Below are 15,638 nucleotides of genomic sequence, written 5' to 3'. Positions count from 1 at the left end.
TCGCCATAATGTGTTTGAGGTGTGAGAGAATTCGCACCGCGATAGATCTCAAACAGCTTAAGGCTATATCATATTTTCGCCTGCTTTTCCTGGTTGTAGGATAAGAACCGCCGGGCCTTGAGACCCTTCGTCACACTGACTCTCCAGGACGCAAAAAAAAAAAAAATAGGTCAAAATATTGTGGGGAGCCATCACAAACGTGCATTTAGACGCGCGACCCTATGAATAGTTAACCCATGGACGATGATGTGAGACAGGCAGCTCTTAGAGAATGCTACCTCGCAGGCTCATTTCAAGGGTAGAGCAGCAAGCGAAAAGCTAAGAATTTTTAAGCATGCTTCACAATCTTAAACGCATGAGGCTCTCCGTCTAAAATGAGTTCAGAGAATTTTAAGACCAAAACAATTATTATTAAATAATAAGAGGTACGCCTGAGCAGCAACATCTTCTGTATCCCAAAAACCGACCAGGGTTGTTCGGGTATGTAGATCCGGGGAGCCCAACGACTAAGTAGCCTCTGAACCCACGCCCTATGTTCGGTGATCTGCTCCTTGCCCCCTGCACACCCATAAACACGTGCCCCATTAGATTCCCAGTCAACCCCAGGAAAAAACATGTGGTCAACAAGCAATAAACTGCAACGCATTTTGTACCGAACCGACCCGAGACCCCTTTCGTAAACTAGAATGCGCTCTTTTCCTAGTATTCCCAAATCATGGCAGGAATGGCTTTTTACCCGGAAAAGCGTTCCATGCTAGGGGTTGAATGCTTGGATCCTGGGACCGGCTTCCTGCTTGGGATTCCAAGACCCGGAGTTACTCTCCTTTCCGGCCATAATGTGTTGGTTTCCGGTTGCGGGGATGGGGCCTGGTTACCAGATATCACTGGCTTCGGCGCATTGGTATCACTTCGGTGAACTGTATTGGCTGATTCGGTCCGTGGAAAACGTGGGTCGGCGGGTCCATCTGTCAAGGTGGGTTGATCGCAGGCATTGACAGAATCGGTGGAGGTGTTCACAGCACTGGAACTGGGGAAAAGGCGGTCACCGTCCTTAAAGTTGCGCACTGATGAACCTTGAGCATCAGCCCCTGTCTGCGCGACATTTCCAGAAACAGAAGCATCTAGTGGGTTATACTCGCGCCTCGGGCCGTCCACTGGCCCAAGAGACTCCGCCATTGCATCTTCATAACTGGGAGGAGCATCCTCGTAATTTTCGGCGGGTGGTGGCGACGTATAAGGGGGCGCCGATGGCCGAGGTGGTTGTGGAGGTCGAGAATGAGTCGATACGCCAGGAAGTTCACTCGGCATCCCCATGGCCTCTAATAAGGCAGGTGGTGGAGCTACTCCAGAATATACCTGAACAGCGATGCGAAGAGGGAGGACAACAAGGTCCGACTGATGTAACTAACTTAGCTTCGTGGTCGAAGCACCCAAATCTCTCTCGAGAATCAAGGATGAAACCTAAATCACCAAACATACCTTTATCGACCCATTTAATCCACGCGAAATCCCTACTCGAACTTCTAGCTCGTAACTTCTTGAAATATTACACGTATCGAAGGACGGGGCGACGGAGTTTGGCAACGGTATTTGGTTCCACATCCTAGAATCTATCTTCCATTCTTTTCCAACAGGGTTGTCAGCACTTCCAAGTGGTACATTCAGGTTGCTGCGGCTGGTGATAACCCAGCTACTACTCTGCTTGCGAGAAAGATCATGCGCTCGCAGATGTGTATAACCAATTAACTCAATTTGGAATAGTTGCAGATAAAGAGTCTCAGAAAATTCTTCAAGCTTTTTCACCAATACTCGGAGCGGTAACGGCTCATTGCATGTAATTATAGCAGGGCTAGGTAATCGAGCGTCAACTGAAAATTTGGGCGGCGTGCTAGTGTCTTGCGACTTAACAGAAGTCTTTCGGAAAAAACCTTTCTCTTCTTGAATGTTAGGAAACCTGGAAAACTGGTGTTGCCGTCGAGCAAAGGTCTCTTTGTCCGCCTCCTTCGTCCTTGGGGGTTCAATTGGTAAAAATTTGAAGTCTGCGAACTAGATAGGCAAATAAAATTAGCCGATATTTGCTATCCAGGACGGAAATCTGCGGAATCTACGTCCCCAGAACGGATGTTCCTAGGATAAAGGGGGAAAACTAAGATAGACGGGCGTACTCCTCTATAATTTTCCTTGTAGAATTGTGGTCTCACAACAGTGACCTTGACAAAATATCTGATTTCTGCCTCACCAGGAAAACCGAAAAGCGACGGTGGTAGTGTCTTCTTAAGATGTCTATTTGTATCTCGGGCAACCTCAAGCCTTATTCCTGCCATGTTGAGGTTCGATGCCAGAACGTTGTTAATGCAGTCATTGTTGAAGGGAAACTGTGTCGTAACGGGTATGTAAGCATTCCATTCTACTACGTTACATTAGTCAAATGAATCCATTCCTCACTTTGAAATGAAATGGGTATTCGTATGTTCCTGGTGAAAGGGTATAATATGTACTCGGAGCGACCAAGGGGCGCATCTCGGGAGTGGGGAACAGGGTCACCGTTTTGTAGAGAAGCTAGAGCAAAATAGATCAGCATTTTTCAGTAATAGACTCCCATGCAATTCAGAATTGAGTAGAGCTGATTTCAATTCATACTTTATGAGACTCGATCTCCGTTCTTTTCTTATCGGAGCGCTCATTGTGTGGGTGTTTTGGGGCGACTAGGCGCGTACGGCTTTCGCCTTCAAGCTTCACGACGACCAAGGTAACGGCGGTTTCCACTGGTAGAGATAGAACGACTCTACCGGTGATGAAGTCGAGATTGGTGAAGTGCGCGTGCGGTTTATCGAGAAACACGCGGGCGGACATGATGACGTCTCAACAAATAATGGCGAGGGGTCACTGTTCACGGAGTGGCATGGTTTGGACAGCAATCTTCTATTTTAATCTAGAAATGGCGAATTTGGGTAACAGAAAGACAAATTTAATATCACTGCAGTATCAGCTTCTCTTGAGTCGACACTTAGGCACAACGATATGATGGCGATAGCGAAGTCACGAACAAGAAATGGCGCGCGGTTTCGAACCCTCCGGCTAGTTAGTTAACTAACCAGTTAGTTTGGGAAGGCGTTTTCCTTTGCAATCATTAAAATAATAAATAATGACCATTTCTTGAATTCCAGAACAAGGCCACACTCCTCCCTCGTTATCGGAAAACCGCAACTGATTAAATCCTTGTGCCCCGCTCATGCGGATGACGGGCGAAGCTAACCCTAGTTTTCCCGGGACCAGGGCTCTGAAGCTGCGCTCCGTTCCGGTGTGAGCCAGGTCAATACGGGGGCTTTTGACCTGGTGTTTGGCTGTGTAAAGTCGCTGCCTGCGCGGGCTGAGGGATTTCATCCCCGACTAGTTAGTTACCTCTAAGCCACAGTCGAAATGGCTTGAACACCAGAGCCACTTCTACGCAGCCCCTGCTTCAGTCGCATTACGCCACCACACTTACTTGTTCGATATCACGCAGTCTTACTCATCTACAGTGTTTCCTCAAATCTCTATAAAAGACGAGCCAACAGGACTGCGCCATATAGCGGGCAAATTTGCCTAACGACTATATGTACTTCATAGACAGGGGGTTGGTATGGAGCGCAAAGGGTTCCCCTTCACGACGATTTTGGTTTCATGTCCTTTACTCCGCAAATACCATAAGTCCGTCTATAATAGATACTGCAATTATTATTAAATAGCAAGCATGGCATGAAATCACTTCAAGGCCCATTTCCAGGCGCATCGGTCTTTACATAAACCAAGGGGATGATGGTATCTGATAGTTTGCAAATGGCATCGTGAAGGTAAAAACATTAAAGGATCCGCGACGTGAGGTTCAGCCTTATGCGGCGAGTTTCTCTGGGACCTCTGGTTGTATGTCCAAAACAGTATGAATTAGGTCGTCAATAACTTTGTCCCCTTTAGCTTTACCCATGTTGTGGATTTCCTGGAGCTTGGCTTCTGCGTCTTTGTTCGCGTCGTCTTCTGCTTTTTTATTGCCACTTGAATGCTATGCGAAAAATTAATCCTGAGCTCTTCGAATCATAGCAGAAATCCACCCGGGTAAAAGCGAATGATTATATTCAGACTTACTTCCGCTTCAAATTTTTTGAATTCCTCTTCTTTCTGCCGTCTATATTCTTCAATCTCTTTTTGGGCTTCTGATTTTGCGTCCTTTATGCGCTTCGTACGGTCTAAAATGTTTTAAGTCAGAAGCGTAGTAGCGAATTCAGTATAACCACTGACATTCCCGGGCTTCGAAGCGAACTTTAGCACTGTTCCTTAAACGTTGGTTAACACAATAACTAACCAGTTTGTACAATCTTCTGAGCCTCTCTCTCTGCCTGTTTGAATTGAAATTAGACTGCATTCCAGATGAAAGAAAGAGGCAGCACCGTACATCCAGGAGTGTTTGGATACCAGCCGAGTTTTGAGCGGCCTTCATAGAGTATAGTCAGTATAGTATGATGCTGTCTTGAGACATGCCGGTCGGCGTACCATATTTTGATCTCGAGTTCACGGAGTTACGACAGTATATGCAGAATCACAGCAATCGATGTAGAAGTATTTGGCTTAGACAACCATCGTCATCCTGGATTCTGCCCCACGGCACCGCCACGGATGATGGAGTTACATAATCATAAACTCTATCAAGAACTGCCAGTGAATGTGATATCGGAATCTGTTAGTTTTTAGAACACATTTTCTTTTATTAGTCACATTACAGGAGTCGTTTGAAAGAGGAGGAAAAATAATGTCACGAGCTTCTAAAATCACATTAGCGTGCACCTCTATTGTTACAGCGGGTATTGTTTCTTTTGTTCATTGGTCACAGGAAGCAGAACGAGCAGTATGAAATCCGTGAACTCAAATAGACCCTCAGAGCAATATACATGTTAATATGTTTTTGGTTATAACTTTAGGCAATGCATGCAGGTGTTGAGAGAGACCTTCAAAACCAACGCATCAAACGGGAACGACAATTGGACTTTGAACTACAACGGCGACTGGAACAAGAATTCCGCCAGATTCAAACAGTATCCGATGGCAAGGGACCGACCGCCAGCAGTAGTTCTGCGGTGGGCCAAAACACATAGTCGTGGCACTCTCCTGCAGAGAAACCGATTCTCCAGAAAAGTCTTGCTTTCGCAGAGACGACTTGTATTCCTACGGAAGGGCATTTTATCTTTCCTAAGCAGTGGCATTCCTTTTGGTTGGTCCCTGCAAAGAGTTAACCCCCTAGGCAAGCCGAACGTCGATACGTCAACGTCACGATACAACCAGTCAGCCTCTTCTCTGCATACGGTCTTTACCATTTGATATTCACCCCTCTGTATAATATACAACACGCGACTCGAGTATAAACGCTCCAAATTCTCAGAGTATTGCACTTTGAAGCGTCTTAATGTATATACATACATACATGCATGTTGAATTCTGCCCCTATAGATACCCAAGATTTAAGAATAACAACACGAGACTTAGGATTTCTAAGTACCATGTCAGTCCTGCGTTGATCATATGGTTAACGACGACCAAATGTTTAGCCTTCTCTTTCTTTATTTTACAGCTTCTGAATTTATGCAGCTCATATTGGGTGGGAATATGCCTTAAAATCCTTGGGCTAGGCTTATATATATGAAGCTATGCGTGAAGCTATTAGGTTAATCAGTATGCCAGCACTACCAAAATAACTAAACACTGAATGCAATGTCGTTTATATAGAAGAGAGAATTGAGATTGAAATTTTGCGCATAACAATTATGTCTTCAAAGTCCATCCAACCCAGGGGAATCTGTGCAAATATTCAGACTACCTTGAAACAAAATTGAATCTATTTTCATATTTCATGCTGCTAGCTACTATGGTATCTCCAGTAATATAGAAAAATGTGCCTGTTCTGAGATCTGTATCTGTTTTTGACAAAATATCTTGATGATACCTGATTGCTTGACTGGGTTCAAGGAACAAGACGCTGCTACGAGTTAAGTCAGATTGATGCGAATTTTTTGTTATGTGGCCTGTTGCCGGTGATGTTGCGAAATCAAAGCCCCGAGGTTGAAAAGACTTGCCTCCAAATAGTGACATGCGAAAGTAATTTCTGGACTGTCCAACCAAATGATATCAAGTCCCAAGTGTATTTACATCCAGGTCCACGTCAAAGAGAAATGCCAGTAAGTCCGTTTGCTTCCACTACGAATTACTCCGTACCTAGTTACTAGTTAAACTAGCTACGTGTAAGCTGCTACCCACATAATCCGTTCGCAGGTCCCCAGGTGCCCAGGCGTGTGGTCAACAGGCGTCTTAACTGATAATTACTGGTTCCAAACACAGATGTTACCAGTGCACAATTGGTATGATGTGGGTTGAACTGTCTTCAGGTGTTGTGAAGTGGCTCAACAGGTCTTGACCTTGTATAATCAGATTAAGTTACTGAATATTACTAGAAGTACCAGAAGGTCTTGGAAGAACTCAGAATGTAGTAACTGTAACAAAATGGTCACTTACAAAGATGCTCAGTATGGTGTTGTAAGGTGGTGGGTGGCTGTACTTTTCTACTATCTGGTTACTACTGATAAGGACCAACAAGGAGCCACATCAACAGTGATGTAATCCACCTATTCTGCTGCATCACTTCAATGTTGTTGTTGGAAATATTCATTGTCCAGTTGCTACTGGTAGGTGTCAGTGACAAACAATATTAACAGTGATGTAGGTTACATCCACCTATTCTGCTGCATCACTTCAATGTTGTTGTCAGAAATATTCATTGTCTGGTTGCTACTGATAGATGTCAGTGACAAACAATATTAACAGTGATGTAGATTACATTCATCTATTCTGCTGCATCACTTCAATGTTGTTGTCAGAAATATTCATTGTCTGGTTGCTACTGATAGGTGTCAGTGACAAACAATATTAACAATGATGTAGGTTACATCCACCTATTCTGCTGCATCACTTCAATGTTGTTGTTGAAAATATTCATTGTCTGGTTGCTACTGATAGATGTCAGTGACAAACAATATCAACAATGATGTAGATTATCTCTGTCTACTATGCTGTCTATCACTTCAATGTTGTTGGAAATATTTCTTGTCCAGTTGCTACTGGTAGCATATATCAGAATGCAGATATATTTGATATTTATTAGTCAAGATATTGTCTTATTATTGACATTCTAATTACATGCTTCTAGTTTATACTGGTGCCTACCACTTGGTCTGCAACATGGAGGCAAGTACAGAGCTAGCATGAACATTTGATTTTGGATTTACATATGAGATTGATGAAGATGCAACAAGTGAAGATGATAGTCATCATGAATTTACTGTTGTATGTCTATTAAATGAGCTGCATGAGACAAGATACTAACAGCCATTAGCCAGATGTTACCAATAACAACCCAATACAATTGGTTGTTCAAGATAGATCCCCACAGCACTCAACAACTATGAAAATTGAACATGTTCAGTTTCTACCACAATATCCAAACACTGAGATATATGGCTACACATATTGTGTGAACACAGAGGGAATGTCAACTGAAAATATTCAGCAACTACATTCAATGGTATTTATTCAATGACAGCTGATGGTAACTGGATTTTACTGACATGACCTAGATACAATATGGACATTGACATGTACATATTTATGGAAGTAGCTAGATAAAGATAGTAGTTAGTTAGTCAGCACCCCAAGTCTATCAAGGAAGCTTGGAGGAGGAAGAATAGAATCATCTTCTACCACACAATCAAAATCACATAGACATTCCATAGCTCAGTTAGACCAGGTAACAAACTGGTAGCATGTCTTGCTTGATTGGGGACTCCAAGGGCAGCCCAAAATTCTAAAAAATCTTATGGAAATACTCACAAACTCTAAGCATATTTAATGAGAAATAATGGAACCAGCAAATGAAATCAGATCAATTATTGAGTCTCTCCCAAATTCTGTATTGCAAACAGCTAAATACATAATTAACTATAGCCAAAGTAACCCTAGCTCTTGAGTAATATCACTTGGCACACAACACCTAGCAGAATTCATCACCAAAAATAATAAGATACCATTACTGCAAAGTCAAGTCTCCAGCATTTATCAATCTTGTATACCAAAAGAGAATTCTAAAGTGCTTTCACTGAACAGTTCACAGCTGACTCAATCAGAATCAGAGCTCTCTGACATTTTTTACCCAGCAGATTAAAATCTTGATCCATCAATAATCAGAACAGCAATCTGCAAATTTATCCAGAACACAATGATAGTTACAAAGCTATCTTCTTATAGAGTGTCACTACCAAGCAAGCAAGTCATCTTGGACAAGTTCTTAAGTAATCCCTTGACTAACTTGATCATGAACTTTTTGTCTGAAAGTGGTAATTCAAATGATGTCCCATCAACAACTTCCAATCAAATACAGCAGGAACTATCTACCCCAACAACATATGAATTTCCATCTCTTGACCAGACAACTGCAGAAAATCAACAATCAATTGCAATCATAACCTCCAACAATCAAAACCCCCCAAACTCTGGCAATTCTTCAGGACCATCAATTAAAGCTCTAGAGAAATGTGCAGCTCATACAAATGACATGGATATGCAACATATTATAGATGCAGTAACAGCAAATATGCACACAATTATACACTCAGAATTAGCAGTCTTACACAGAGAATCATCTACTCCTCTTTCAACTTCAGTTTTATCAGCTCAACATCCTACCACTAGTAATTCCATACCCCAGCAAAACTGGAAAATCACTGATATTGGCTATTTCTACCCAGATATGCCACATCATTGGGGAAGAGACATTGCAGATCAAGAAGAAAAGATCTGGATTAAAGATGTCTATCTTTTCACAGCTAGAATCAAAGCAGCAGCAGCAATTAAAGACTCACTGCAGATAGAAGCTGAATTGCACTCATGTCTTCATGAAAATGTCATGATCTGATGAACAGTTGAACTAAATGATCTCACACACAAAGTTCTTGCCCAAGATTCAGTTGACATTCATGATTGGTGCTTTGCCCTTGAAAAACATTTCCAGATTTCATCAGCCCAAGCACAAGCAAAATTTGATAACATCCACTACACAGTTCTGAATGTCTGTAACAACAAGTCAACAGCAGTCTATCTCACTGATATCACAGCAGCAGCTCATCAATGTGGACTGGCCACTTCAGAATTTGCAGTTGTACTGCATGCATGGCATCATCTTGAAACTTCTCTATGAGTCACAATAGATGAACCACTAGAAGACACAACAATGGACATCTTTTGTGAACTGCTGACTCACAAAGAAGTCAATTGATTTGATCAATATAACATGACATCTATCTACCAATCTCTCTATAAAGCAGTCACATTTCAGGCACCAAATATGAGACATTCATATGCAACTAGTCAATTCTATGGACAGTTCAGCCACTCACAAAATAATCAACAATGAAGAACAAGACCAAACAATCAGCTCCAAAAATTTCAGCTCAAGCCAACTGAACAAAGTTCACCACCTCCATTTCATAATACAGTAGAACCACAACAAGCATATATAACAGATTCAGACCCAACAAATGTTGATGAAGATTACTCATATGAACCAGAAGAAAACTCAATTACTTCTGAAGACAACACATCTTCAGAATCTGAAATGGATCAGATGAATGCTGATTCTCACACTATCTGCTATCATTGTGAAGAAGTCTTTCCTTCACAAAACCAGCTCTTTGAACATCTAAATACATGTAAACCATCAGTCTATCTCACTAGTTCCAAACATGATATAGTGATGTCACAATGCATTGATCTCATTCTGGACATGCAATGGAATGTCCATCACTGAAAACATGCAACAGCACAAGATTACATTAAGAACTCTTCCAAACTAGCAGTCTGTTGCCTTGACTCAGAGTGCAATTCTACATTAGTTAACTGAAAATTCCTTCAGAAACAGGACCCAACAATAATTATTCAAGATTTAACACCATTGCCTGTTAGTGAAATTGATGAGAAATTGATATCCCATGCCTCAGCATGCTTTCCACTACACTTTTCAGATTTCAACTCAAAAGACAATAAAATCATCATTTACATCATGATAATGGCCCAAGTTGTTGACACCCTGTCAGTTAACATACTCATTGAAGTTGACAATCTAGCATCAGAAGGCATTATCCTTGATTTTCTTTGACAGTGTGCAATATTTGCAAGGGCAGATAACACCCACACACAGCTGGCTGTTATCTCAAAATCTAATCATCAACCAAAATAAACATTGTACACAGTCTTGACCATGGACATTCCACCACATTCTTGAATTGAACTATCAATTAGAACCCAGAACCAACAACCACTATCAACAGATAGAGACTATATTTTTCACCCCCAATGCCCTACTTTAACATGCTATAATTAAGTAATGCAGGCTAACCTCCCATTCACTATTTTAGAAAACAATACTGATACCTCCTACACTATTAAATGTTGTGCCTGCATCAGATATCTAGAGAAAGCCCAGAAAGACTTTGCATACCATGTTGACATTCTGATGCCAGAAACTTTAGCATGCATATCAGCACAACAACCATCAATAATAAAATTAATCACACCAGTACTAGAGAAAACCAAGCTACCAAATGGAGTCACCATATTCAGTAAATCATCAGACACCCAAAAACTGACTGACACAGTCATGGCTCACCACAATGTATGGGAAGACAAAGAGACATTCATGGACATTCCACAACACTAATGAATGAGAATTTCAATTAAAGACACTGCTAAACCACAAGAATCTGCAAGAAAGTATTCTCTTTCCAAACAAGAAGAAGTCATAATTGACAAGACATTTGATGAACTTCATCATAAAGATCATATGACACACAGTCTACACCATGCAAAGTACACTTATTCAGTCTTTATAGCATATCAATGGGTCATGGAAAATGGGCAGCAAATAGCCAAAGGCTGCTCAGTGATTGACATTCACTCATTGAATGCCCATTCAGTTCCAGATATCTACTCACTACATTGACAAGAGAATATAATAGCAGCCATAGTTGACTGTTTCTACATTACAGTTTTAGATGCCACATCCTTTTTTTATCAATGACAAGTACACTCTGATGACCAAGATAAACTAACAGTGGTAACACACAGAGAACAGAAAGTTTTTAATGTTGCAGTCATGGAATACATTAATAGTGTCCCTTATGTTCAACATCAAATGAATTATGAATTTCAACACTGGAAAAAATTTGTCTGTATATATATAGATGACATAGTCATTTTCTCCAAAACACTAGAGGAGCATATTCAGCATCTTCACACCATTTTTGACCATCTTAACTTTCTGAACATTTCCCTGAATCCAAAGAAAGCCTTCATTGAATTCCCATCAATCAACCTTCTAGGACAATGAATTATCAGCCTAGGCATGTTCACAGCAAAAGAAAAACTTGAAGCAATTGCTCAATTAAAATTCCCAAAAACTTTACACCAACTCAAAATGTATCTTGATTTAACAGAATGACTACACCAATACATTTCTTACTATGCACAACTCAGCAAACCACTCCAAATCAGGAAAACAGAACTCAATACAAATGCACCATCTAAAGACAAGAAATGGCTAAACTATGCTAACAGAACTTACATGAACAATTCATTACAGCAGAAACTGAATTCTTTTGCAAAAATTCAAAAGCACTTCACCATTGAAAATTTCCTAGCACATCATGATCCAAATTGCAACTTATTCATGGACATCACTGCTTCAAAGAAATGAGGCTTTGAAGTCATGATTTTTCATGTCAAAAGTACATGGACTGGCATAATTAACAAGCAATTTACCACATCACCATCATTAACACTAGTTGAACCAATCATGTTTCTAAGTAAACTACTCAACAGTGCTGAATGAAACTACTGACCAACAGAACTTAAAGTTTCTTGTTTAGTCTGAACTCTTCAAAAAACTCATCATTTAGTCCTAAATAACCACAATCCAACAGTAGTATACACAGACCACACTGCCACCCTAGCCATAGCTAAGCAAACCTCAATGAACACCACAGCCACTGACAAACTAAATTTATGCCTAGTCCAAGCTGCAGCATATATACAGCAATATCAACTACTTATCTACCACAAGTCAGAAAAAACCCACATAATATCAGATGCACTATTCCAGCTGAAATCAAACATTGACACACCAGCACACACTTTTCTCACCTCATACACTGCCACAATCATTGAACTTAGCCCAAAGTTCCATGCAGAACTAATAGCAGAATATACCAAAGATCCATTCTTCATGAAAGTCTCTCAAACACTCAACTCATCAACAACAGCCAAACTGCCATTCTATATACAGAATAACCTCATATGACATCAGAACAACAGACACAATAGCCTCTGCATTTTAAAAGTAAGTATATCTACAATAATCAAATTAGCACATGGTCCAACCCACTTTGGCATTGAACAAACACTAGCAAGACTTCATGGACTTTCCATTCATCAAATGCATCATAACATCCAAATCTACATTTAACATTGTCAACAATGTAATTGCATTCACCCTAGATGCCACAGACCATTTGGTGACTATCAATCAATATTGACACCAAAGATTCCCCACCACACAATCACCATGAATTTTGTACAAGAGCTATCTGATGGACAATATAATATGCTCCTGACAATAACTGACAAGTACACTAAAAGAATTGCCTTGATCCCAGACTGCACAACATGGACAGCCCATGACTGGGCTATAGCTTTCTACATCAGACTCAGCATAGCAGATTGGGCAATCTCTAAAGTTATAATCTCTGACAGAGACCCAAAATTCACATCACAGTTATGATGCTCACTTCTAGCCCAAACAGATACCAAGCTACTATACTCAACAGTCTATCACCCACAAACAGATGGTCAGTCTGAAAGAACTAATCAAACAGTTGAAATTGCACTCACCCACCTTCTACTAAGCATCATCAACCCATTGCAATGGCACACACTTCTGCCTATGTTGCAAAGATATCTAAATTCAGCCATAAATATCAGCACAAAGACATCAGCATATGAAATTCTCTATGGCATACCATCTCCAACAGTATTGAATTGACCACTAGACAACCAATCTTGATTCACAGCCAGAGCCAACACAGCTTTACTTCTTGATGAAGCAACAATGGTAGTGAAGCATTATTTCAACAAAAAGCATCACTATTCAGAATTCAAGAAAGAAGATCAAGTTTATCTCCAACTTTGCAAAGAATATATCACCACACTTAGTAAACAACTTCAGAAATTTGGTGATCAATATGCAGAATCTTTCATCATCACAAAAAAAGTAGAAAAGTTAGCTTGCAAACTGAATCTGTCAGACACATGGAAAGTCCATAAAACAGTCAGTGTCATTCATTTGGAACCAGCCCCAAACATACCAGATCTCTTTAAACAAACAATACAGCCTCCTCTATCAATACAAATTGACAGTCATGAAGAATATGAACTGGAATGAATTGTCACAGAACATACAAAAGACAAAGATATCAAAGCACAAAAAGAATATCTAGTCTGCTGAAAAGACTATGAACCCCAAGAAGACTTCTGATTAAAAGAATCAGAACTAGCCAACACCAAAGAACTTTTACAGCAATACCAACTTGCTGACAAACCAATATAATATTCAACAACAACACCAACAACACAAACAGCCCCCACACACTAAGTAAATATATATTTCCCCCAAACATTCTTCATCCTACAAACCCCATCCACAAAACAACATATTACATCTCCCCTTGAACCACAGAAGCCCATACTGTATCCCACCAGCATACAAGCACAAGCATATCTTAAGCATTGCACAGAATCCTCTTGAATCACAGAAGCTCATATTGCATTTGACCAGCTTACAAGCATATCTCAAGCATTGCACAAAATTCTCTTGTATCTTAGCAACAGCTCAACATGAATATCTCCCCAAACACCAATGCATTCCCAAAAACCCCAATCAGAGCATCAAAGTCTATCATCTTGTCTGCAGCTAAGACCCTCTTCTGTGCCAAAGAACAACATAAACTGCAAGAACAATGTGAACTATCAGAGAAAAAAACAGATTTTCAAGCAGAATATATTCTACATTTTGTATCTGAAAATGCTCAAGTCTGACTCCACTCTGCTAATGGATGGAATTTCCAGAGTCCTTCATCTTGAAACCCACCACCAGCCACCCCTGAACCATGCCATCTAATCCAAATTAAGATAGGAATGGCCACAGATGCATGGAAAGATAAGATCATGACAAACAAACATACTGAGAACAAAACAATCACTCAAAATCACAATGAATGAATTTATATTCATCTATCTGCCAGAGCACCTTTCTTTGAGCAGTGCAATTCAGTCAGACATAACATTGATGACAACAATGTTCAATATGATGAGAACTTTACCACACTACAGTAACAAACAACAGCTGCTCTAGCTCTACAAATGTGAGCTGAAATGATATGAACAGAAATGAATAGGAAATGTGAGAAAGAAATGATCCAGTGGCAAGAAAGTCAGATTATATGGAAATAAAAATTTCTCCAACATGAATGGTTCAAAAACAACAACACTGTAATCTGGGCTCCAGAAACAACAGATGCTGTTATCAATGAAGCAATCAATCATCTGAAAAATCTCTCTGAAGAAAACTCCCAAAAGAAATTGCCAATTGAATACATCAGCTGTTCAGCAAGACAAGAAATTTGAACAAAAAAATACAACATGAAAGCTCCAGAAGACATCTTTGATCTCTCTGAATCTGAAAATAATATTCTAGCATTTCTTGATGACTTGTCATCTGACAATGCTGACACTAGCTCATGAACAGTCTCCTTCACACCCACCCCAAAGCAAAAGCTCAGCAAATGTAAAGCTCCAGCAAAGAAAAGCACCCCATGCAAAAAGAAAACCCCAGCTAAACAAACCCCAATCTGAAAAAGTCAACATCTACAAAAATCAGCAAAAAAAGTCAATCCACAAGATGATATCTCTGAACAAGAACTTGACACTGATGGAGTCTTCATTGATGATAACATGGAATTCCCAACATTATCAGACTATCACAATAACAGTTCTCTTGATTGAGGTACACCATGAAGCCATCTATCCTCTGAACCAACTGCAATGGCAATCTCACCACAAGGTACAGCAACAGCTTTGGCTATAGAAATTCCAAAACACAAAGAGCCTCAAATGCAAATGAAATCATCATCAAAAGACAACAATGGCAATCTCTCTGGCTTCACTGACCTTCCCTCTTGAGAGCAAGAGCTAATAGCACAATGCCCTCATCAAGACCAAATTACCTACTTGCAAAATAGGCAATTCTCTATATTTTATCTGCCCACAGACTTTTCAGTGTGAAATGATGATGACATTCTCACCACAGATGAACTGAATGCTATAATCAAACAATCTGCAATTTCAAGTGGATGAACAGCAACTCTCATCAAGTACAAGAATACTCAGTATGCAATGATCATGAATCAACATCTTGAATTCTTCCAATTCTTTCCCAAACAACACCACATAAACTT

The 15,638-nt window shown here is 40.3% G+C and overlaps 2 protein-coding genes across 2 annotated transcripts; both read right to left on the bottom strand.

The window, feature by feature from the left end:
• Positions 1 to 732: 732 nt before the first annotated feature.
• LOZ57_004309 (uncharacterized protein) lies at positions 733 to 2,853 on the bottom strand (the record flags this gene model as incomplete). The annotated part of the gene is made up of 5 exons (XM_049253353.1): positions 733 to 1,395; positions 1,480 to 2,046; positions 2,166 to 2,375; positions 2,446 to 2,559; positions 2,641 to 2,853. 5 exons carry the CDS (start codon positions 2,851 to 2,853, stop codon positions 733 to 735), a joined length of 1,767 nt encoding a protein of 588 aa, XP_049107699.1.
• A 1,018-nt stretch (positions 2,854 to 3,871) lies between these two features.
• VMA10 (H(+)-transporting V1 sector ATPase subunit G) lies at positions 3,872 to 4,530 on the bottom strand (the record flags this gene model as incomplete). Its single annotated transcript, XM_049253352.1, has 6 exons — positions 3,872 to 4,039; positions 4,123 to 4,223; positions 4,276 to 4,284; positions 4,340 to 4,373; positions 4,430 to 4,468; positions 4,528 to 4,530. The coding sequence occupies 6 exons, from the start codon at positions 4,528 to 4,530 to the stop codon at positions 3,872 to 3,874; spliced, it is 354 nt and encodes a 117-aa protein (XP_049107698.1).
• Positions 4,531 to 15,638: the final 11,108 nt, after the last annotated feature.

Source organism: Ophidiomyces ophidiicola (genome assembly GCF_022830035.1).
Source record: "Ophidiomyces ophidiicola strain CBS 122913 chromosome Unknown scaffold_17, whole genome shotgun sequence".
In the NCBI taxonomy this organism is placed as follows: Eukaryota; Fungi; Ascomycota; class Eurotiomycetes; order Onygenales; family Onygenaceae; genus Ophidiomyces; species Ophidiomyces ophidiicola.
This window is presented reverse-complemented; position numbering and strand designations above follow the sequence as displayed.